At 39.9% G+C, this 26624-nt stretch overlaps 1 protein-coding gene across 1 annotated transcript in view; it reads left to right on the top strand.

Moving 5' to 3' along the window:
- Positions 1–26624, top strand: part of unc13b (unc-13 homolog B) — a 404018-nt gene that overhangs the window by 353988 nt on the left and 23406 nt on the right. Inside the window, exon 38 of the mRNA XM_033037251.1 lies at positions 264–387. Within this exon, the coding sequence (XP_032893142.1) occupies positions 264–387 (124 nt within the window). The remainder of the gene's footprint in view (positions 1–263; positions 388–26624) is intronic.

Genomic DNA, 26624 nt, shown 5'->3' with positions numbered 1-26624 from the left:
ACCCCATACCTAAAGACTTGCCTGCTACAGCCAGTTGTAGAGCAACATTATCAGATTGTTCCTGAATTATCTAGAACTTCTGATAGGAAACGAGTAAAATTGAACAAAATCAAAACTTTAAACTTTTATAATAGAATTTTAAGAAATGTTTGAATACATTGTCAATCTTCAGGAAATTATTGAAAAAAATCAATCTCCTTTATGTAATGAATTGAAATTAGGTTATTTTATTTTCTCAAAAGAAATTTCCTTTTATTTTGTAGTTTGACATTATTTGCCAAAGTTTGTGAAAAGACAGTGTTAAAACGAGTACTCAAGGAACTGTGGAAAATTGTGGTAAACACCGTAGAAAGGACAATTGTTTTGCCTCCTCTAACTGATCAGTCGGTGAGTAGCTAAAATGTTGCCTGATTTTGCACAAGGTGTGGTCAAAGTTCCCTATAGTGTATATTTATGGATATGTCGATTTCAACAGAATAGTTACACAGACACAATCTAACCTGGTTAATAGTGCACATAGTCATTAACGCTCCACCGAGCCTCCTGCAGTATAACCTTCTACTTTCTTCTCTATCACAAACTTATTTAAATAAACCTACATTATTCACCTCAACCAATCCCTATTGTATCATGTTTTACAGTCTCTTATTTTGTATTTGATTAAATAATTTACAAACTTGGGTCGATTGTAATGTTTAATCACAGAATAGTATGGATTATAGTCTCTGTGGTTTATGCTGCTATTACAGTCTCTGGGGTACATCAACAACCTCTTGGGGCAATTTGTGCTAAAAAATAGATAATGTAGCTGCTGAGCAATTTACATCAATAACACAAAAGGCTTGGTACAATTTGATTCTGCTATCTCAATCAGATGTCTTTGGCAGTTGTAATCAATCAAGTTTAATGAATTTGTGTAATGCATTGAAATTCCAAATGGCGGAAAGAACAGTATTCTACACAGTGGGTTGTATGCCAATACTCTTCGCAGCTGCTTCCATTTACTTGTATTGAAATAGTGCGTGGTTAAATCCTGATCATGATTGAATACTCATGGTTTATTCGCAGAAAGAAGACCATAACATAGTTATAATGTTGAATTGCACAGCAGCCTTTATAAACATGTGAATAATACATGTACCATTACATGTAAAATACTTGGTGGAATACAAGTCATTGCATTTCTGTAATGTGCACCTTTGTCGCACTTTGTTTATTATTAAAATTACATGATATACATTTTTGGAACCTCCCCAATTTGCAATCTTAATGAGACGCATCTATTCTCCTGTGTTGAATTTCCATTGATGGAGAGCTCCTTTGATGAGAGATGAAAAGGTTCCCAATACAATGTTAATTTGATTCAGTTCATCATCCCTTGGAGAGCAATACTATTTGTTTCTAGGTTGTCATCCATTTATATTTTAATCAATGTACGAGAGTGTGGGCAGAGAGGATCTTTATTCATCAGAATATAGAGGGAGAGAAGTATCCCCACCACAACTGGTCACTGAGTAAAGAGTTGAGTACAAGTTTCTGAAACGGGTCTTCTAAACTGTCAGGACGCTGATGTTAAGTTTGATGTAAATTGGCCATTATTTAGTTTCCAAATGCATTCCAAGTAACAATATGATCAGAAAGCACTTTTAGATATTTTGGTGAAAATCTGGAAATCTTTTTCCCCCAAAAGTTTGTAACTGTTTTGAAATTTGTACTGTTTTGAAATATTCAAATTAGAAGGGGTGCCAAGAGGTTAAAGAAAGCCAAATAAAATAAGTTGAAGCATATATCACCCATGATATCATAGATTTACTGCATAATCTTACTGGGGTGAATGATTTATTCCTGTGCCTTTTGATACTCAGAATTTTGCAGGGTGACTGTGTAATTTAAGTTATCTGCCTCTATCTTCACTCGTGTGATACTCTTGATATCATTATTAAAATTGTAGTATTGCATGACTCATTTATTTAATTCTGTTTCTATTGAGCAGGTGAATCCTGTGTTACACTGGCATTAAAAGTCAATATTGCTCCCATGTAATTTGATCTGCTTGTCTATGCTTCTTTTCCCAGCTGTTAATTGGATTGCAGTTTAAAAGCAATTACTGAATTTCTACATCAGGCAGTCCAGGTTGAACACCGATTTTCTGGCACTGATGGTCAGCCCCCTCCTATAATCTAGACTATATTAGGAGAGCTCATTGAAATTCCCCGAGCAGCCACAGATGGAAATGTAAACTGAATGTGAATGGACTGATCTGCAGACCTATCCGTGGCTCTCACCGTCTTCCCAGCCCCTGGCAGTTTAGAGCCCAGCTTCCAACCCCACTCATGACCCGCAAGGCGCACCAGCAAGCCCCTCGTATTCCACCTTGCGAGTTGGGAGTGGGGTTGGAAACCGGGCACTAAACGGGTCGGGGCGATGTAGAGAGCCTTAGATGGTTCTGCAAATCATTCCATTCACATTCAGTTTACATTTTATATTTGTTTTATTTAAGTTTCTGGCACTCCACGGTGCTTTAGATACATGGGAGGGGTGTCATTAGTATTCTGTAGGTACGAAATTCAGAAAGGCTCTGGAACTGAGGGTGTTGGAAAATTAGTGTGCAATCCGTATTGGCATCCCGTATTGGCATCCCTGAATTCTCACTCTAGACTATCAGTGGCTTTTCCCAGTTCTTGAATAAGGACACCAAATGGTGCTCAGATCCATTGAATTATGTTGGCTACACCTTGGTTATGAATTTAAGTTTCATAGGAGATAGGATAGGATTATTTTTTGTTGAATGACAATAAATTAAAATTAGCAGTCTTTTAATATTAACACAAAGGGAAATGGATCTATTGAGGGAAAATTAATAGTATTTAGAAAAAATCTTTATTCAAATTAATCTATTTTTGAAATGCCCTCCAATAAATGTCTTCAAATGTTAATCTGCTGCAAGATTATACCACCAATTTGTACTCTGTACATTGTTTTATGACTTATAATGGACTGTTGTAGCTTGTTTATTTTATTTCACTGATTTAATATACTTAACTGAGCAGATAAAAATAAGACCATTCAAAAAACATACATTATCCCTTTCCCCTGTTCTTCCATCAGAGAACAAATAATCCTCTAGCTATGACATTTTTGTAGCGTATTGAATTGATAATGAGATTTATTGAAATATTGCTCCCTGGATGGTAATTCGACTGAAATGTTGACGGGAATTCAATGTTTACAGTCCACATGACCCAATCTAATTTTAAAGTCATAACCCTTTGGTGCCTATGTAGCAAATTGCTCGTAATTATAAGGTGTGCCTGCAATTATTTCTTAATTATATAATGTGAAAAATGCATAGTGATTGAAAAGGTATTTGTTGAGACATTTTTGGTCTCAAAACAAGCAGCAAGCATAGTAGAATAACTATTGATAGTAGAATAACTTGAAGCTGTTCTGCACAAGCCTTGGACCCATAACTAAATTCAAGTGCCTATTCTTCAGGTATTGAGGAAGCTACTGAAAACTGAAATGAAAAGTAAAAATCATTTCTGTTTCATTATTCAAATGCTAAAAATATTCCGCTGGTTATGCAGTTTCTGTGAAGAGAGAGGCAGTATTAACAAATCAGGTCAATGAACCTCCCTCAAAGCACCTCTCCATACCTCCCTCTTATACTCTCCCACCTTCCCCTTCTTTGTAACATAACATGTTTGCTTTCTATTTCATTGTATTGATGAAAGGTCAATGATCTGACAATGTATCTGTGTTCTCTATCAACTGTTACTGCCTTAAGTATTTTTTATTTCAATTTCACCTTGTGTTGTATATATATCTACATATATTCATAAAAGCGTTCGGTCATCAACCACATAGGTATCTAAGAACTTCTTCATTCAACTGACATTGCGACACTTAAGGCTACAGCCTTCCAGAAAATCCCCAGATATGGCAAAATGGAATAAAATTAGAAAGTGCTAGAAGCAACTAGAGGGTTTGATGAAGGGTTTGAAATTTGAAACGTTGACTGTATCTCTTTTCAAGGATGCTGCTTGCCTTGCTAAGTGTGTCTAGCAATTTCAGTTTTTCTTTTGGGTTTCTACCATTAGTTTTTTTAATTTTCATAGTAACAGGCAGGGTATATTACTCCCCCCCCCCCCCCACCCCCAATGAGCAGGAGTGGGTTTTGTGGTGCATTGTCTCAGTTGTATTGCTGATAAGATTCTAGCCTCAAATTTAAATTCCTGCCTGATTCCCAGAACCTTTTACTTCCTTTTAGTCTAAATACCCATCTATTTCAAACTTGAATATATGACACAATGGCTCAGCTGGTAGAGCTGCTGCCTGACAACACCAGAGACCTAGGATCTATCCTGACCTCGGGGCCTGTCCGTGTGGAGTTTGCATGTTCTTTCTGTGACTGCCTGGGTTTCCTCCGGCTGCTCTAGTTTCATTCCACATCCCAAAGATAATTGGGTTTATAGGTTGGTCTTTGTAAATTGCCTGGAATATGTAGGGAATGGATGCAAAGCTGGGATAACAAAGAATAAGGGTGAACAGGTGATCAATGTTCAGCATGGACAATAGGCTGAAGGACCTGTTTCCATCTTTCAATTATCCTCTGGCTCTCTGACTAAGAGCATCCCAAAGATTCATGATACCCTAATAAAAGGTTCCTCCTCCTTTCCATCATAAATGGTCAATCCTTTATTCAGAAACTATGTCTTTGTGTTTGAGAGGAATCATTTTCTCAGCCTCTATCCTGTCTATTCCCTGTAGAATTTTATACATTACATTGAGATTATCACTCATTTTAAAATACTCTAATAGGAATAAGCCTAGCCTGCTCAATTGCACCCTTAATCCCAGAAATCACTTTACTGAACCTTCTCTAAACTGGTTCTGTTGCAAGTATATCCCTCCTTAACTAAAGAGCCGAACATTGTATGCAGTCCTCCAGATGCAGTTCCAGCAATTTCCCTACTTTTGAACCACATCACTTGCCTTCTGAATTATCAGTAGTACCAGCACATTAACAGCCCATGTGTATTTTGACATCAATATATCCATACCATTCCGTATTATCGCTCATCATTAAACAATCTTTATATTCTTTCTCCTGATGTGCAAAATTAGATTACACATTATTATCCATCCACTCAAAATATCTACATTTAGTTTTGCAGATTCTTTAACTCGGCTTCACCATATTTTCCATCCTTGTTTTGCATCAGGTTTGGCTACAGTAGTCAATCTTTTCAACTGAGTTATTAATATAGATGGCAAATAGTAGTGACTTCAGCAGTGATCGTTGTGCACCCCACTAGAGAGAGCTTATCAACTGAACATTATTCATTCATCACAAATATCACCAACAGGAAATAATTCTTTGCTGGCCAATTAATCAGCCTCCTCATCATGAGCTCTTGTGCAATGCCCTTTTATATGGCATCATCATCGATGGCTTTTGGAAATCCAAGTGCATTACTGACTCCATTACAGTTACATCATCAAAGGCCATTAATAAATTTGCCAAACACGATTTCCTGTTCATAAATCCATGTGGCCTCTACTTTATTATTTTATGACTTTTCACATATCCTGCTTCTACTTCCTTAAAAATAGATTCCATTATTTTCCCAACAACAGATGTTTGGTTGACATGCACATGGTTCCTGCTTTCTGTCACCCTCTTTACTTGAGTAGGACCCTCACATTTACATTTGACAATCAACCAGCACTTGAAAGATCATCACCAGTGCAGCCATTCTTTAAGCGCTTTGGAGGGGGGTGTTGATGGTCGAGGAAAAAGTGAGGAAAATAAAATGGGATTAGTGTAATGGATTGCAGGAACACACAGCCCCACAGCCCAGTGAATGAAAAGAAAGCATAAGAACCAGACCCCGGCAAGTTAGAAGGGAGTGCAGGAAGCAGATCCCTTTTGAGCGAGAAGGGAGTTTGAGAACTGGGATCCCAGTGTGTGGGAAGGGAGCATACGAACAAGAACCGTTGAATTGGAAGAAAATAGAGCAACTGGGATCCCAGTGAATCAAAATGGAACATGACAAATCTTACCTGTCAGGATTTCTGAATAGATGGATAGCAGATAATCAGAACTTTACGGTATATTTGTTGTAAATTGTCAAACATTTCCTTAATATTTACAAAGTCGCAAATACAATATAGGGTGTATTACCTATATACACCCTATATTGGGAGCTCCTACATGTATTATGGAATGAGCATTGTGTGGTTTGCAACCAGGTTACTCACCAAGATAGTTTTTATCTCAGTTATCTAACTGTGGAAAGGCTATTTTGCATCCATTCCCTACATATTCCCTACTCAAGAAACCTTATATATATGTATTTTCCTTTCTCTTGATTAATTCCTCCCCCATATATCACTGACTTACGTGACTTTGCTGCCAGTTGCCCTTACCTCAATTATTTTATTTAAGTGGGTGCTATTTTCTGTGGGGTTAAAATGAATGTCAGCAGGATAGTTGGTGAGCCATACAAATTTAGTCAAGTGCACAACATGTTTTTGAAACCATGATGCCACAGTAACACAGCTAATAGAGCTGTAGCCTCCCAGCTCCAGAGACATATGTGCCCTCGAGACTGCGTGGGATTTCTCTGGCTGTTCTACTTTCCTTCCACATTCATAAAATGTATAGGTCACTGTAAATTGTCATTGTAGAGATGTCATAGAATTTGAGGGGGTGTGGATTAGAGTAGGATAAATGCAAAATTAAGTGCATGGACTTGTGAGCTGACGGGGTTGTTTCCATGCTGTATTATTCTATGATTTGGAGATTGTAATGATGGTCATTAAATATGGAAATCCAGAGGAAACTGCAAACCCATGTTCCTTATTCCTTCATATATTACACCATGGAATCTTTATTATTCACATACCAAAATACTGACTTTGTGTGAACGTCCAATTATATTGTGTATAAAAATGCCTAAAAATATTGTTTCATTCTATGCTGTAAAACTGAATTTTTCATCCCATGAAAACCCATTCATATTGCTGAATAGCCATTGTGATCTTGAAAAATTAATGTTTGAAGTGATATGTGATTCTTTGCATTCTTTAAATGTTTAAAAAAATCATTTACATTTTTTTTTTTTTAATTCTTCCTTAATTTTAAGTATTTATCCATGTTTTTGTTTGGCTCTCCTAATTTCCTTTGAAATGATCAGTATGCTATAACATTGCTTTCCTTTGTAAGAGCACCCTTAATCTGATTTACTGCTTGATTTTCTTGATGGGTTTACTGTTCTTGGATGCCATAGATTACTCACAAATAATACTGAAGTCAGGTCAGATCAGAATAAAGGAAACTTGGGTCACTGAATCCACTAAACCTTTGTGGGTGACTTTTTTTGACATTGAGTCAACATCTGTTTCTTTGCCTTTGACTACAAAATTCAAGCTGTTAATCTTATTCTCACTATTTAAATATTCTGTCAGTTTCTTAATTTACCAAGCTGCTCTGATGGTTGGATGATGATCTGGCACAGGAATGCTGGTTGTTTTTTCCTTTCGCTAAGACTGGTTGTATCATCCCCAATGGTACTGAAGAGTAACTGAACTTGGATATTCCAGTAGACAAGAAAGCAAATACAAAATATTTAAGGATATTTTAAAATGAATTCATGATGTGGTTACGCTCAATTTTATCTATGATCGTATATAATCAGAAAATACTGATAGATTGACTGATGATTGTTTTTTTAATTGCTGTACTGACTGGTTCTTACAGATGATTGTAAGTATGATATTGCTTATTTGTCCTTGTCTGGATGTGTCGGTAGCATTGTATACCTGCTATTGTTATGTTATATGTGGTGACATTTGAAATGCAGCTTGCTCGATGTTTGGTTAGAATTCTAATTTAATTATTTAATTAATTAATCACAATTGTTGAGAACAATAAATTTTGTGACAGTGAGAGAATAAAGGGATATGGGAATATGATGGTAAAGTGCAGATTAATTGCAAGTTTGGCTCTAATGCTATTGATTTAGCAAAGGAGGCCCAAAGAGCCTCTTGCCCTGCCCCTGTCCCTGTGTCGGTGCCTTATATTATTTAGCGGTAGAAATTCATCTTTGATTGTTTTTGCTAAAATTGCGCTATGTTATTGGCTACCTATTGAAATCCTCTCTTGCTAATAATGCCTTCGATTTATTATTAAGGTCAAGAATCAAAGATACATTTCTGTCTTTTAATGCTTTAGTTTGTTGAAAGGAGTTTTAAATGCTTGGTGTTGTGATATGTGTTTGTTTACATGGAGCTCCATTGACAGCCTGCTTCTCCAGTAATACTAGATAGCTTGCTTTCCTCAAATGAGGATGTTGTCTTCCTCATTTCTCAACATGTGTGTGATTTCATTTGGTTTAAACAAGGTATGGGGCCACTACTTTTTCTGCAGTGTGAAATGATGAATTCTTAAACATTTAATATGATGCTATTCAGTTTTATTTAACCTTTTTACTTCAACATAGCTGCAGGCCAATCAGCATGGTCATGGAAACTAAGCAAGTTGTGCACCTTGACATCAAAATTGCTTTAAATCTACATCTCAGTGTTGGTGTTTTGTCCATATACAAATTTACTTTCTAATTTATATATTGCTATTTGGATAAGTAGAAATAGGATTTAGGTTAAAACAAAGGAAGGGTTGAGTGAAGGTCAGGCAACTTTCTGCTCCACTTAGCCTCCACTGGAAAGTTGATGCAAGTCTTATTAAATGCAGTGGAAACAGAAAATGGGGTCTTGAGAACATGGATCAATTCAGCACAGGAACAGACACTTCGGACCACAATGTACAGTGCCCTCCACAATCTTTGGGACAAAGACCCATCATTTATTTATTTGCCTCTGCACCCCACAATTTGAGATTTGTAATAGAAAAAAATCTTATTTCTATAACTTTCTACCACACTACTTTGGTAGTTTAGGGGACTTTCTTTTGTTCTTTTTCAATCTATCTTTTCACTTTCTACTTTTTTACCTTCTTGTTTTCTTTTCTTTTTTCATTTTCATAGTTTAGGTTATAAGGTTAAAAATGAAGCTTTACAATAATTGTATAATTTTAGGTGCCGAATGTTTTATCTTTGCACAATTGCTTCTAATAATAATAATAATAATAATAATAATAATAATAATAATAATAATAATAATAATAAAAATAATAAAAATAAAATAAATAAAATAAATAAAATAAATAAATAATAATAAAAAGAAGATAATCACATGTGGTCAAAGTGCACATTGTCAGATTTTAATAAAGGTCATTTTCGTTCATTTTGGTTTCATCATGTAGAAATTACAGCAGTGTTTATACATAGTCCCCCATTTCAGGGCACCGTAATGTTTGGGACACAGCAATGTTATTTAAATGAAAGTAGTCATGTTTAGTATTTTGTTGCATATCCTTTGCATGCAATGACTGCTTGAAGTCTGCGATTCATGGACATCACCAGTTGCTGTGTGTCTTCTCTGGTGATGCTCTGCCAGGCCTGTATTGCAGCCATCTTGGACGACAGATGGCACATTGGGCTAAGTGTTCGGCTGGCAACCGGAAGGTAGCCGGTTCGAATCCCGCTTGGAGTGCATACTGTCGTTGTGTCCTTGGGCAAGACACTTCACCCACCTTTGCCTGTGTGTGAATGTGTGTGAGTGATTGGTGGTGGTCGGAGGGGCCGTAGGCGCAGATTGGCAGCCACGCTTCCGTCAGTCTGCCCCAGGGCAGCTGTGGCTACAGAAGTAGCTTACCACCACCGAGTGTGACTGAGGAGTGAATGAATAATGTGATGTAAAGCGCCTTGAGTATTAGAAAGGCGCTATATAAATCCCATCCATTATTATTATTATTATCTTTAGCTTATGCTTGTTTTGGGGGCAAGTCCCCTTCAGTTTTCTCTTCAGCACATAAAAGGCATGCTCAATTGGGTTCAAATTGGGCGATTGACTTGGCCACTCAAATTTACCATTGTTTAGCTTTGAAAAACTCCTTTGTTGCTTTAGCAGTATGTTTGGGATCAGAGGATTATTGGGACACAGCTACCAGCCTTGGAGGGCATCTACCACACACGGTGCCTCAGGAAGGCCGTCAGCATCCATAAAGACTCCTCACACCCTTGTAACGGACTGTTCGAACTACTTCCCTCCGGCAGACGTTACAAGGCCTTCTACGCCCGAACCTCCAGACTCAGAAACAGCTTTATTCCCAGAGCTATAGCGGCTCTGAACCGGCCCTGCTGAGTGCCCCCCATCCCCCCTGGACTGTCTCCCTCAGATGGTCACGTCACTCAGCTTATTTATTTATTTTATTTCTCTTTTACATCGGTTGGAAGCTGCATACTAAATCTCGTTGCACTGATGTGCAATGACAATAAAATATATTATTATTATTATTATTATTATTATTATTGGCTTGCTGTAGGGTGAACTGCCGGCCAATGAGTTTTGAGGCTTGAACTTGAGCAGATAGAATGTGTCTATACACTTCAGAATTCATTATGTTACTACCATCAGCAATTGTATCATCACAATGAAGATAGGTGAGCCAGTATCTTTAGCAGCCATACATGCCCAGGATCTTGGGCAGTTCCTTCCCTCCTCCATATTTTGCTCTTGCCATCACTCTGATATAAGTTAATCTTTGTCTCATCTGTCCACAAGACCTTTTTCCAGAACTATGGTTGCTCTTTTAAGTACTTCTTGGCAAACTGTAACCTGGCCATCCTATTTTTGCAGCTAACCAGTGGTTTGCATCTTGCAGTGCAGCCTCTGTATTTCTGTTCATGAAGTCTTCTGCAGACAGTGGTCATTGACAAATCCACACCTGACTTCTGAAGAGTGTTTCTGATCTGTCGGACAGGTGTTTGGGGATTTTCCTTTATTATAGAGAGAATTCTTCTGTCATCAGCTGTGGAAGTCTTCCTTGGCCTGCCAGTCCCTTTGCAATTCATAAGCTCACCCGTGCTCTCTTTCTTCTTAATGATGTTCCAAACAGTTGATTTTGGGAAGCCTAAGATTTGGCTGATGTCTCGGACAGTTTTATTCTTGTTTACCAGTCTCATAATGGTTTCTTTGACTTTCATTGGCACAACTTTGGTCCTTGTGTTGATAAACAGCAATAAAAGTTTCCAAAGATGATGGAAAGAATGTAGGAAAGACTAGGTGCTGAGAGCTCTCTTAGACCTGCATTAAGGAGGCAATTAAGCACACTTAAGTACTTACAAACACCCGTGAAGCCATGTGTCCCAAACATTATGGTGCCTGGAATGGTGGGACTATGTATAAACACAGCTGTAATTTCTACATACTGAAACCAAAATGCATAAAAATGGCCTTTATTAAAAACTGACAATGTGCACTTTAACCGCACAAGATTTTTTCTGTTACAAATCTCAAATTGTGGAGTACACATGCAAATAAATAAATGACGGGTCTTTGTCCCAAACATTATGGAGGGCACTGTATGTGCCGATCATAATGCTGTTAATGTCCTATGTCTGAACATGATCCATATCCTTGTACTGATCTAAAAGCCTCTTAAAAACCGAGAAGGTAAAGCAAATAATTTTTTAATACCTGGAATTACACAACATTCTGTTGTTCTTGGAGTGTTAGAAATTATGGTCATTGCTTATCCACTCAAGCTCACTTCTGACCACCTTAACATGTTCTTATTTACTCATGTGGCTCCCACCGTGGCAATCTGAGAAAATAAGCCAGTTCTCTCCATTGTAATAAAGCCCTTCTCAACCACAATCTCTTCCATTGTGCAAATGCCGTCATTTGGAAGATTGATGTCGGGTGAAAAGAATGAAAATAAAGTAAAAGTAAATACTTCTGCCATTCTGAAACATGTATATTTTATTAGGAGAAGACCAAATTTGTTTACTTTAGTTTAGAGATACAGCGTGGAAACAGGCCCTTTGGCCCACCGAGTCTGCGCTGACCAGTGATCACCACACACTAACACTCTCTTACACACACTAGGGACAATTTTACAATTTTGCCAAGCCAATTAACCTATAAACCTGTACATCTTTGAACTGTGGGAGGAAATCGGAGCTCCTGAGAAAACCCATGCATGTCATGGGGAGAAGGTTCAAACTCCATACACACAGCACACGTAGTCAGGATTGAACCTGGATCTCTGGCACTCTGAGGCAGCAACTCTACTGCTGCATCACTGTGCCGCCCAAATGTTTAAAACAAAACATATAGACTGACTTTTATAATTTAATTATCTTTGAAAAATTGTTATGTTGTAACTTTACAACACAGGAGTTAGCTTACACTGGGAATATTGTGTGTAGTTCTCATCACCACACTGTAGGAAGGAAGTGATTACGCTGGAAAGAGTGCAGAGGAGATTCACCAGGATGGGGCCTGGATTGGAGGGCTTTAACTATGAGTAAAGATTTCAAGACTGGGAGTGTTTTCTCTGGAGCATAGAAAGCTGATGGGTGATCTGGTAGGAGGATATAAGATTAAGAGGCATAGTCACAGAAGATTTTCAAAATATTTTCCCCGTAGTCAGGGCAGCAAAAACAAGAAGGTATAGGTTTAAGGTGAGTGGCACGCGTTTTAAAGGGAATCCTTTTACAGAGATTGGTTCATAACTTGGAGAAAGAAGAAATTACAGATGCTGGAATCCTGAGCAAAAAAACAAAATACTGGAGGAACTCAGTTGGTCAGGCAGCATCAGTGGAGGACTGAAGAAAGGTCCCGAGTCAAACTGACCATTCCCTCCACATGCTGCCCAACGCAATGAGTTCCTCCAGCATTTTGTTGTTGTGGTTAGTAACTAGGTGCTGGGTTAATTGACTACTGTACATTGCTCAATGTAGGTGGGTAGCAGGAAAATTGTGGGTTTGCAGTAGGAAATGGGCAGGACGATCTGAGTGATCATAACCTGATAACAGGATGGCACAGCGGTAGAGTTGCTGCCTCACAGTGCCAGAGACCCGCGTTTGATCCTGACCACAGGTACTGTCTGTACAGAGTTTGTGGGCTTCCCCTGTGACCACGTGGGTTTTCTCCCACACTCCAAAAACATACAGATTTGTAGTGTGTTGGAAGGAACTGCAGATGCTGGTTTACATTGTGGACACAAAATGCTGGTTAACTCAGCAGGACAGTCAGCATCTCTGGATAGAAGGAATGGGTGATGTTTCAGGTCGAGACCCTTCAGACTGCGAGTCGGGAGAGGGAGACAGAGAAAAAGAATGTAACATGTGGAAATGAGACATCAAAGGAGACGAAGTTCAAGGAAAATAGACAATAGGTGCAGGAGTAGGCCATTCAGCTCTTCGAGCCAGCACCGCCATTCAATGTGATCATGGTTGATCATCCACAATCAGTACCTCGTTCCTGCCTTCTCCCCATATCCCTTGACTCCGCTCTCTGTAAGAGCTCTGTTTAACTCTCTCTTGAAAGCATCCAAATTGGCCTCCACTGCCTACTGAGGCAGAGAATTCCACAGATTCACAATTCCCTGGGTGAAAAAGATTTTCCTCATCTCCGTTCTAAATGGCCTGCCCCTTATTCTTAAACTGTGGCCCCTGGTTCTGGACTCCCCCAACATCGGGAACATGTTTCCTGATGTAGAATACATCATTGTTAGCTTGGGGAAGGTGACAACGAAGCATATAAAGAATAACATTTAATCAAGGGGACAGTCAGGTCGGGAACTAGGATGGGGGAGGATGGAGAGAGAGGGAAAGCAAGGGTTACGAAGGTAGAGAAGTTGATATTGTAGTTGGCTTCAGTAAAACATTGTAAATTGTCCTTAGTGTGACGGATAGTGTTAGTATACAGAATGCTCACTGTTTGGTGCGGAATTGGTGGGCCAAAGGGCCTGTTTCCAAGCTATATCTCTAAAGTGTAAAGATGGCATCACACATTTAGACTGAGTAAGAAATTTAGCCATTGGCTAAACTAAACCAGAAAAAGGTAAAATGATAGATGTGAACTGTCAGGCATTAAATAAATGTTTGATAATTCTCAAAAAACATATTTTCTTGAAAAATGATTGATGTGTTACTTTCTAAAGAACGTAAAGCTAGATTGGAGTTGAATAGAACACACGACAATGCAAAGATTAATGGTAGACTAGCAGATTGGGGACATTTGAAAAAAAGAACAACTAAAGCAAAAGACCAGAGTAAGCTAACAATATATACCAAAGAAACTAAGTAGAATTTGGAGTCAAGGACAAGTATGAGTTATAAGGTGAGGTTGGACAAACTTGAATTGTTTTATCTGGAGCATCGAAGGCTGAGGGGAGATCTGATAGAAGGTTATAAAATAATGAAAAGCATAGACTGTTAGAACCTTTTTCCAGGGTGAAAATGTCAATGACAAGAGGGCATAGCTTAAAATGAGAGGGGCAAAGTTCAAAGGAGACGTGTGGGATTATTTACACTGAGTGCTCGGTGCTTCGAATGCGCTGCTGGGGATGATGGTGGATAGTGGCATTTAAGAGTGTTTCCAATAGGTACGTGAAGGCATGCAGGGAATGGACAGATATTGGTCACGAGCAAGCAGAAGTGATTAATTTAACTTGGCATCTTGCATGGCAATGACATAGTTTCTGTGCTGCAATGTTCTATGTTCTAAGTTCTTGACAAACTGAGGAGAGAAAAGATTTTGGTATAAGAGTAGAGGGGTTCTTCTGCAATTGTATAGGGCTCTGGTAAGATCATATCTGGAGTATTGTGTACAGTTTTGGTCTCCTAATTTGAGAAAGGACATCCTTGTGATTGAGGCAGTGCAGCATAGGTTCACGAGATTGATCCCTGGGATGGCGGGACTGTCATATGAGGAAAGATTGAAAAGACTCGGCTTGTATTCACTGGAGTTTAGAAGGATGAGGGGGAATCTTATAGAAACATATAAAATTATAAAAGGACTGGACAAGCTAGATGCAGGTAAAATGTTCCCAATGTTGGGCCAGTCCAGAAACAGGGGCCACAGTCTTAGAATAAAGGGGAGGCCATTTAAGACTGAGGTGAGAAAAAACTTTTTCACCCAGAGTGTTGTGAATTTGTGGAATTCCCTGCCACAGAGGGCAGTGGAGGTCAAATCAGTGGATGGATTTAAGAGAGAGTTAGATAGAGCTCTAGGGGCTAGTGGAATCAAGGGATATGGGGAGAAGGCAGGCACGGGTTATTGAATGGGGATGCTCAGCCATGATCATAATGAATGGTGATGCTGGCTCGAAGGGCCAAATGGCCTCCTCCTGCACATATTTTCTATGTTTCTAATTGGCTTCTGCAAGTTTGATTGAGGGCTTTGGGCAATGGCCATTCTAATGCAGGTAACAGGTACAGGTCCTTTGCTTTGGAATTGTGATGCCTAGAGTTTATACACAAAACATTCCATATGTCCTATGAATTTGGCCCTGCAGCCACAGCAGGAGCTCGGAAAATGGAAGTTCCTAGCAGGAGTTATCATATTTAGTCTGGTGATTTTGGATCTGTTTGTGATGGACGGAGTGCAGTAATGGGCACCTCTGTGTTGCTGTCATTGGAACTGGAATCCAGTGGTCAGGGCACTGGTCAGGGAAGGAACTTGGATTAACATTCCATTGAAGATGAATGTAGTTAAGCCCTCACTCTCAGACATCTGGCAGAGGCCTTGGTAGGAACAGGCAGTGACAGACTTTTACCACCAAGCCAGATATGTCCTGTTCTGGCAGAAGAGACATGCGCAAATAATGACGATTGGTGTCTGCAAAATCTTAGTGGTCTCTGAGTGTAGAAGCATAGACTAAGAGGGTTTAATTATCATATGCTTCGAAATGGAACAATGAAATTCTTACATGCTGCAGATTTACAGATCCATTAATATAACAACATAACAAATAAAACGACAATAATCAATCATTCAATAAATCAATCATCTGTAATATTAGGTGACCAGACCAACAGTGCAAAACCAAAGTAAACGGTGAAATCAAAAACAAAGTTCACTATAGATCATTGTTGAGGTAGAATGGCAGTTGGGGTTATGCTATGTGGTTCAAGAGCCTGATGATTCCTGGGAAGAAGCTACTCTTCAATCTGGAGGTCACGATTCTCAGGGTACCTTCTATCTCATGGTAGCGGTGAGATGAGAGTATGAGTAGCTGATATTAGCTGATTTTTGAGGCAGCGCTTCCTGTAGATCCTTTCGATGGTGGGGTAGGTCAATACCTGCTGTGGACTGGGAATATCCCTCACTTTCTGCAGCCTCCTGTGCACCTGGATATTGTAAGTTACTGAACTATGCTGTGATGCAACGCTGTAAGTGTGCTCTCTACTGTTCACCTGTAGAAGGTCAGTAAACTATAATGTGAGCAGAATTAGGCCATTCGGCCCATCAAGTCTACTCCGCCATTCAATCATTGCTAATTCTACAGATTCGCCACTCTCTGACTAAAGAAATTCCTCCTCAACTTTTTCCTAAAGGAATGTCCTTCTGAGGGTTGGATCTCTGGTCCTAGACTCTCCCACTAGTGGAAACATCCTCTCCACATCCACTCTATCCAGGCTTTTCACTATTCAGTAAGTTTCAGTGAGGTCCCCCCACATCCTTCTAAACTCCAGCACGTAGAGGCCCAGTGCCGTCATACACTCGCTCATCAGCTTTAAATTTTGAAAACATACATTTATGAAGTTGATAATGTTTTAGATAAAATTCTATCAGAGTGCATAAAAATGATGCACAGTGGAATTACTAGCACGATTGATTGCAAAAATCGATTTATTATGAATTCACTATCATATTCGTAAAGGTTTGTCAGCTTTTCAAAATTATATATAACGAAAGTCTTCCTTCCTACATTCTCAACTATTACTAGTTTTCATAATTTCCCATTTCCTAATGATCAGCAGTCATGGACCAGATTATGAAACTTGTTCATGCTGAAAGATTAATTTCCGTGCAAGATTCTATGACCAGCTGTTATTACAACAATCAAACAGTGCAAGCAGGAAGAATGAGCCAAGCCTCAATAAAACAGATTGTTCCACTGTGATCATTAGTGCAAACCAGTCCTGTTCTACATCCTCCTAACATTTCACAAATGAAACTGAAAACTTTGCATCCTCAAGCCTATTTATTTGATACATTTATCAAATATATTTAATGTGGCATATTGATGTTTGTTTTAGGTTGCACCTTGAATATAATTTATTTTTTAATGGGTCAAGGTATCAAACACACCAGGTAATTTTCAATTACTGTTTTCAATTTAATTACATTGAAGTAGTTAATAGTTTTTGAATAAATAGCTTCATTTTAATTGGACTGTTGATCCAGAAGACCAAGTGCCTGTTGCGGTACTTGCTTGTGCTATTCTTTACAATTAATTTTCTACAAAGATTAGTCCAGTTTAAAAATTGTGGAAAAATAGCACAATGGCTGTGCATGTTATGATTCCAGTGTTAATCACAGCAGAGTGGAAGAATAGATGTACTAGCCCAGTCAAGATATTGTATGGGCAAATATCCAAGATCATTTTTTTTCCCATTAGCATCCAATCATATCTTATCTGTGAGCAAAGCTGAGATTGTCCATCCTCCTTTTCATCTCTAGCCCTTGTTCACACCCTTGGGCACGGTGGCGCAGCGGTAGAGACATTTTAGGTGACTGCAGGAGACCATGCAGTCGCCACATGGTCGCGGGTGGTTGCTGGGGAGTCGCCTTCATGGTCGTGAGGAGTTCCCGCATTCTGGGAACTTGTCGCGGCCTCATTATGGTCGCTGTGAATTTTTCAACATGTCAAAATTAGTGGCGACTAGAATGAAGCCGCCATGGAGAGTAGCGAGAATTCTCGTGCTGTCAGTGCGTCGCCATGAGGTCCTAGTGGTTTGCCAGAAGGTCGAAGCTTGTAGGTTGTAGCTGGTGCTGACCGGTGAATTTCATTGGCTCATTGGGAAAAAAAACATAAGCAGTAGTTTTCAGAACCAAGGACAACCGACCGGTAATGTTAATGTCCGCCGAGCTTCACAGCCATGTATCTCTGGCTTCTTAAAAGTTGTCTCCACTCCTTCCCCCCTTCTCCCCCCTTCTCCCCCCTTGTCCCCCCTCCTCTTTAAAAGGACTGAGCGTACACTGTGCTTTAGCCATCTTAATTACAGCACCAACCTTCCTTTTCCTCGCAGTTTGTGTCTGTATCACCTTGGCTTTGCACCATGTGAATTTCACTCAGACAGCGCTCCCCCCGCTTGCCCTGTCCCCCGCCTGCATATCGAGCTGGTGAAGGAAGCGATGTGTGTGTGTGTGTTCCACTCTGACAGTTGCAGTTCCAGTTGCCGGTTTTTCAGGCGACTGCCGGCAACTTGACAGTCACCTGCAGTCGCCTGAAAAATCGCCTAGTGGGACAGGCCCTTAAGGGTGCTTGCTGTCTGTACGGAGCCCTTTGTGAGTTTTCTCCTAGATCTTTGATTTCCTCCCACACTCCAAAGACGTACAGGTATATAGGTTAATTGGCTTGGTATAAGTGTAAATTGTCCCTCGTGTGTGTAGGGTAGTGTTATTGTGCGGGGATTGCTGGTCAGCGCGGTTCGGTGGGCCGAAGGGTCTGTTTATGCGCTGTTTCTCTAAACTAAACTAAATTAATCTGCAGAAAATGGTCAGATCTGGCACTGAGGCAATAAAGTAATGCACATCTTAGCTGGAATTCTTAATATCAACGTGGGTTTCCGAGACAAAAAAAACAAGCTGCCGGCCAGGCAGCATCTGGGGAGGGAAACTGACAGATGATGTTTCTGTTCTGGATCCTGCAGACAGAAGTGGGGAAGAGAAATCTGGAAAAGAGAGAGCCTCGTCACCTACTTCATCAGTCTAAAGAAGGGACCCGATCTGAAAATGATTCAATGGTTTCTTTATCACATATATCAAGGTGTGGTGAAACACAATTTTTGCATGCAGCTCAGCAAGGCTATCACCAGACATAAGCATAATCCTAAAGTCGTCTTATCCATTGTCTTGCACAGATGCTGCTTGTCCCGCTAAGCTCCATCAGCACATTTTTGGTATCTGCAGTCTCTTATGTCCCAAGATGCCCATCAAAGCTAGATCCATTTGCCCTTGTTTGATCCTATAACTCTCTAAATCTTTCCCATTTATGTACCTATCCAAATGTTTTAAATGTTATTATTGTATTTGTCTCAACCAATTCCGCTGGCAGTTCGTTCCACATACAGCTTTTTCACCTGACAATAATAAACCTACATGCAACTCTCCTTCTTTCTTCCACCTCTATCCTGCCTCTTACATCCGTATCCTGGAAAATTAAGCTGCCAGTCCTCTCCCTCTCTTAGCCATGTTTCTGTAATGGTTATAATATCATAGTTCCATGCTCTGAGTTCATTTGCCTTACCTGTCAGGCCGCTTTGCATGGAAATAATTGCAATTTAATCCAACACGCTTGCCTCATTCCTGCCTGTCTTGTCTAATGAACCTGCTGTCAATGACTTATCTTTCAGCTTCCAGCCTCTCATCTGTTTTATTGATAATTTGGATCCCTCCCCCATGCCAATCTAGTTACACCCTCCTTGGTAGCACAAGCAAATCTGCCTGCCAGGATATTATTTCTTCTCCAATTCAGGTGCAACCCATCTTTCTTGCAGAGGTCACACCTGCCCCAGAAGAGACCTTAATTATCTAAAAATCTGAATCCCTGCTCCCTGCATGAACTCTTCAGCCAAGCATTCAACTGTCCTTTCTTCCTATTCCTACCCTCACTCACACATGGCACTGGGAATAATCCAGAGATTGCTACCCTCGAGGTCCTTTAACCTTTTGCCTAACTCTCAAAAGGACCTCATCCCGTCTACCTATGTCATTTTGCCAATGTTCAGAACAACTCTTTTTCAATCAGGGGGACTTTGAAGCAATATGTTTTCAATCAGTAGGGCTTTTAATTTTAATTTCACATCTCAAGAAAGATGTTGATATGCGCACAATGGCATGATAATCAAATAGTCCTATCACAATTACATTTTCTGGAAAGATGACCAGAAAATCTCATTGAAATAAATTAGCTGATTCATTTGCAAGCTGACCTGCTTGCCCTTTTGTCTATTTGTTCCCAGTTGATTAATTATAGTACTTTATATAATGATCTATATTAATTATGTTAATAAATCAAGAAAAAAAAAGATAGATGATCACTTATCTACGATACCAAATTAAAAATTGTTAACAAGTAGAGGATCACTTGAATCAAATTTTTGCCCTATAAATCGATAAGAAAATCAAGTTAATTTTTTCATTAAATATACCTTATTTTGTCCTGATATCCTAGACAATGTGCATATAATTGCCTGATTAAAAATTATAATCTCTGCTTTATTAAAGTGGCAATTCAGAAAGAGGAACAAAATATGTTTTAAAGACTGAATCTCAGATTGTGCGTGAATATCATGAACAATTTTAAGTTTAAGAACTTCATGGGAGCTTGCCCTCATTCATAGAGGACTGATATTTGCCATATTATTAAAAAATTTTAATGATCTGAAACCTGAACCCAAACCACTATTATTTTGCCAACTCAAAGTTTAACATAGCAGGCATTGATTTGGTCAGGTAATCTGCTGAAGAAAATAGGTATATTGCTCATATTTTGGCAGTATTTAAATTTATTTGCTGTGACTTTAAATTAGGGTGGGATCCAGCAAGTGAACACTTTGCCAGCACTGCTTGCGTACTAGAAGTGCAACCTGTGATCAGTTGATGACGAATTGATCTCTCACCATGAATACTGTGAACATCAACTAATCTTACCCGTCATCTCTTACCCCCACTGTGTGCATCTCTCACTGTAGTACAAAGAAATTGTCAAGCTTGAAACGGTTCAGAAAAGATTTACGAGGATGTGGCCAGAACTAGAGGGTGTGAGCTGCAGGGAGAGGCTGAGTCGCTATTACTTGGAGTGCAGGAGGATGAGGGGTGATCTTATAGAGATGTACAAAATCATGAGAGGAATAGATTGGGTAGATGCACAGAGTCTATTGCTCAGAGTAGGGGAATCGAGGACCAGAGGATATAGGTTCAAGGTAAAGGGGAAAAGATAAGAATCCGAGGGGTAACTTTTTCATACAAAGGGTGGTGGGTATATGAAACAAGCTGCCAGAAGCTGCCAGAAGAGGTCGTTGAGGCCATCGTTTAAGAATACATGGATAGGACAGGTTTGGAGAGATTTGGGCCAAGCACAGGCAAGCGGGACTAGTGTAGGAGGGACATTGTTGGTCGGTGTGGTTTTAACAACAGTGCATAAAATATGGTGTCACCTTTTATGCATGTTCTGAGTTGACCCTCAATAAATGTATTTTGTTACATTATTATGTTCTTTTGTTAGAAATCCATCCTTCATACCTACCTTGAGGATCAGCATCTACCATATTTTAGCTTTTCTATTCCTTTTGCTCCTCCGGCATCTCTTTTCTGCCCTCTTCAATTTTTTTCTTGGCAGATCCTTTCCTTTCCATAGGATTTATTTCCATCCCTCAAACCCCTGACGTCCCACACCATAATTTCATACCCTCACATGCAGTCTCTTTTTGCCCTATCGTGCCATCTCCACCATCCTTCCAAGCATCTGTTTCCTGAAATCCCCACCCTCATTATGTCTTCTTGTCCCAGCAGTTATCTTCCAACCAATCTTGTTCTGATCATGAGCTCTCTTTCCGTTCAGCCAACTCCATCAATGTGGCAACTGTCTTGCGGGACACAGTCACTTTCTACCAGTCAGGTTTTGGCATGGAATTCAACTTGATTTCCAGTTTTCTGATATTTCCAGGTTTTCCTGATTCAAACTGGCATCTATATTCCCTTTCCACCATACGGTAGCGCATTCCTTTCAATTCATTATTCAACAATCTATTGCCAGCAATGGGGTTTTTTACAAGTATTGTTGCTGATGTAGGAAAAAAAAGCATTGAATTTGGTATTTGTCCAGCAGCTACTTTAACATTTAATTTTCTTTTCCTTTATGGACTGTGCATGTTGCTGGCAAACTCAGCATTGCTCACCTCTAATTGCATCAGAAATGAATGTTTTGCTGGCCATTTTAGAAAGCAGTTAAGAATTAACAACAAATAAACCATTCACAAATGGGCCAGACAGGATACGGATGGGAGCAAAATTCCCTAAAAACATCAGTGGCTTCAATGGCTATTTGTTGTTACAATCTGGTAGTTCAAGATTTATTATTACTGCTACAGCCTTTTTATTCAAGATTTTACGGACATAGTGACATTTAAATTCTCTTTGTGCTATGGTGTGATTTAAACTTCAAGAGTCAAGTGATTTATTGTCATATGTCCCAAATAGTCATTCAGCCAACTCCATCAATGTGGCAAATGTCTTGCGGGAAATAGTCACTTTCTGATATTTGCTATCATTAAAATCATTTGATAATCTGAAACCTGAACCCAAACCACTACCATTTTGTCAACTCAAAGTTTAACATAGTAGGTATTGATTTGGTCAGGTAATCTGCTAAAGAAAATAAGTTTGTTGCTCCTATTTTGGCAGTATTTAAATTTAATGGCTGTGACTTTAAGTTAGTGTGGTATCCAGCAAGTGAACACTTTGCCCGCGCTGTTTGTGTCCCTGAAGTGCAAACTTTAAATGCACACATATGCACATAAAAACAATTATAGTGCAATAATAACAATAATATCTATGTAGTTCAGAGTTTATTTGGAGGTTGTACTGTTTAATAACTTAATGGCTGTAGGGAAGAAGCTGTTCCTATACCTTGACGTTACAGTTTTCAGGCTCCTGTACCTTCTTCCCTATGGCAGGGGTAAAATGAGTGTGTGGCCAGGGCGTTGTGGGTCTCTGATGATGCTGGTTTCCTTTTTGAGGCAGCGACTTTGGTAAATCCCTTTGACAGTGCGGAGGTCAGAACCTGTGATGGACTGGGCAGTGTTCACAACTTTTTTGCAGTCTTCTTCGCTCCTGGGCATTCAGGTTGCCGAACCAGGCCGTGATGCAACCAGTCAATATCCTCTCTACTCTACACCTGTAGAGGTTTAAGAGAATCCTCTCTGACATATCGAATCTCCGCAATTTTCTCAGGAAGTAGAGGCGTAGATGTGCTTTCTTTATAATTGCATCAGTGTGCTGGGTCCGGGAAAGATCTTCACAAATATGCATGCCCAGGAATTTGGAGCTATTGACTCTCTCCACCATTGTCCCGTCGATATAGACAGGTTTGTGGGTCCTCATCCTTCCTCTTCCAAAGTCCACAATCCGTTCCTTGGTCTTGCAGACATTGAGAGCCAGGTTGTTGTGTTGGCACCATTTGGTCAGTCAATCGATCTCACTTCTATACTCTGACTCATCACCATCTGTAATTTGTCCAACAATGGTGTTGTCGTCGGTGAACTTGTAGAGTTTGCATTGTGTCCGGCTACACAGTCGTGAGTGTAGGGTGAGTAGAGCAGGGAGCTGAGCACACAGCCTTGAGGTGCTCTCGTACTGATTGTTATTGAGGAAGAGGTGTTTTTGCCAATTCGAACAGACTGTGGTCTGTTGATGAGGAAGTCGAGGATCCAGTTCCAGAGAGTTATGCAGAGATCGTTCCGTGAGCTTAGTAAGTAGCTTGGAGGGGATGATGGTATTTTAACGCCGAGCTGTAGTCTATACACAGCAGCCTGACGTATGTGCATTGTCTTTATATCCACTGTCTTTCATTTAGTGGTTTCTAGAACACCGTATCCTAATGGAGTGATTGTTGACTCTAGTTATGAGTGGTTTACAAAAAGCCAATAAACCTGAAAGCCAACTAATGAATTGCTTCTCCCTCTGCCGGTCAGATGTAAAATTGCTGTATTTACAGATCAATTCCAGGCTCTTATTTACTCAGTAGTTTGATGAGTTTGTTCGTAAAAAATGACCATATTTACATTTTAAATTAATTTTATGGCAGAACACATATAAGCCAGTTGTTTGGCCTGACGTGTTTGAAGATTGGTGTTCATTGTTATTTTCTCTTTTTAACTTTTGATTTTAAGGATTGTGGGTGTTGCTGTCAATTCAGCATCCATCCCTAATTTCCTTCAAGCAGTTGACATACGGAACCACTAAATTCCTTCTGATGTACAAGAGTACTATTAGGAAGGGTCACTGCCTCAATTCCCCTTGAGACATTGTGGGAAATGAGACCCAATCGATTTAAACCCAATTGTGGTTATCAAACGCTGGGTTTGGTTGCATTTAAACACAGTAATGATTCACAAATGGCAATTTATTTCCAAATATGGTTATAGAACACTCAAACAGTGGTGGCAGAGCTTTATTATTGTTTATTGAAATGAGCAATTGAAGATATGGAGACTTGAAATGTTTGCAAATATCAAATGGCATTGTCGGAAATTATTTACCTTGTAGTTTTTAACCTAGGCCACCACATGATATCTTGAAGGCCTCTGAGGACACCCAGTGTATAATCTGTTACATTAGCCTAACACATGTGAGGATTTATTTGACATCTAATCAATAGAAAAAGCAAGAGTACAAGATGGAGCAGAGCAATAAATCAGTGCTTGAACGCAATTAACCCCTCCATTCCTCCCACCCCAATAATTTATAAGCAATGTAGATCTGATGAAAACTTTTGTACGATTACTATAAATCACTGTAAAACTACTAGCTCATGCCAAGCAGATGCCTGAGATTTGTGTAACTTTTAAAACATTTGTTCTCAAGATGTATGTATTACGGGGAAAGCTGGCATTACCTTTCGTACAGCTAAGTGGAATGTAAAGCATTTTGATGAGCAGTTAAAAATGAAACGGTAGCATAGGCCAGACAGAGGAAAGCAAAATATTTATTTCCTTTAGATAGATTAGTGAACAATCAAGGTTTTAAATATATCATTCTTTTTTTTAGAGTGTTTGTTGGCAGAGTAGTATTAGCTGATGAATTGTAGATGGGTTGGGACATATGTTTCCCATTAACAATCTGCATTGTACAGCAAACAAAGCCAATTTACTCTAAACAAACTACCGTAACTTAAAGTAAAGTAATACTATAATGGAAGATCGTTATGTAAAATGGATTTAATTTTTATTTGCATAAATTCATTCTCAGTCACCCTACTGAAGTGCAGGTCTCAACCTTGATTGAAAGGCAAATTACTGCACCACCTCCATTCTGATTGGCCACGATAGTGTATTTTTTCAGCTATTTTGTTAAAAGAATGTCATACTTCTTAATGTAGTGTGCCATTCCTTTCCATGTGACTTTTAATCCTTAAAACTAGTTTATCTAGAAACTGCCATAATGTACAGTGCCCTCCATAATCTTTGGGACAATGGCCCATCATTTATTTATTTGCCTCTGTACGCTACAATTTGAGATTTGTAATAGAAAAAAATCACATGTGGTTAAAGTGCACATTATCAGATTTTATTAAAGGGTATTTTATACATTTTTTATAATGTCCCAAACATTATGGTGGGCACTGTATTGAGTGTCCAAAAATAAATATCCCTCATTAAGAATTATCCAATGATCTATATGGAACACCAAATCTTCTGAACTACACCGAAGAGCTAAGTGTAATAGAACCGAAGGAGACGCAGGTATCAGTACATTCTTTCAGTGAATGGTAAACGATGAAAGCCTTAAACGGGAAGATTTTTACATATTTCGGTCAATTATTTCCCCGACTTTATTATTAAAATTGTTGACCAATCTGACCTTTTTTTTAATCTGACCTCTGCCCAGCTGCATATTCTGGTAGACATATTCCTTATGATTTCAAAAATCCACTCCTCTGTAAATTTGGTTAATTATTTCACGAGTTATTTGCTAAAATGTATCATCAAACTGACATTTAAAAAAAATATAACGGCTGTCCAGCTGCTAACCTCACAATGCCATTCCTCGTGGCCTACCTCGCTCGAGGCCCCGCTCCCCCCCCGCCGCTCTGGATTAATGCAGCTGCTGTCAAGGCGCATATAACCATATAACAATTTCAGCACTTCAGCATGCGCAGTTTTCCATGAGTTACGTTGGCTTATGAAGCCACGCCCCTCCCCCGTCTGCCCACTCCAGCTGTGGGTTTCCAGAGAGTCAGGCCGGTTCTGTCCCTCTCCGCTTTTGGCAGCCCACTCACTCGCCCAGCTCCCCTCCCCCCCCCCCCCCCCCCCTCCTCTTCTCACCTCCTCCCCTCTCCTCCCTCCCTCTCTCCCCTCTCCTCTGCCCATCACAGGGGACGACCTCCTCCCCGGCCCGATCATCTGTAACACTGATCGTCGGCAGCTCGCTATAGGATCTTTGGGCCTCGCTCGGGCCCCCGCGAGCTGCCGCCCCGCCCCACTCCTCTCTCTCCCCCCCTCTCTCTCCCCCCCCTCTCTCCTCTCTCTCTCCCCTCTCTCTCCCCCCTCCCCCCTCTCCCTCCCCCCTCTCTCCCTCCCCCCTCTCTCCCTCCCCCCTCTCTCCCTCCTCCTCCACCCTCCCCCTCTCTCCCCTCCTCCAATTTATCACAAATCTGACTTTCTTTTCAAATCTAACCGCTGGCCAGATGATGATGTCACAATGCCTTTGCTTGCGGCCCACCTGGCTCGTGGCCCAGCCCCCCCCCCCCCCGGTTC

This window comes from Amblyraja radiata, chromosome 1 (assembly GCF_010909765.2).
Source record: "Amblyraja radiata isolate CabotCenter1 chromosome 1, sAmbRad1.1.pri, whole genome shotgun sequence".
Taxonomy (NCBI): domain Eukaryota; kingdom Metazoa; phylum Chordata; class Chondrichthyes; order Rajiformes; family Rajidae; genus Amblyraja; species Amblyraja radiata.
Note: the sequence above shows the minus strand (reverse complement) of the source record. Positions and strands in the feature narration are given on the sequence as shown.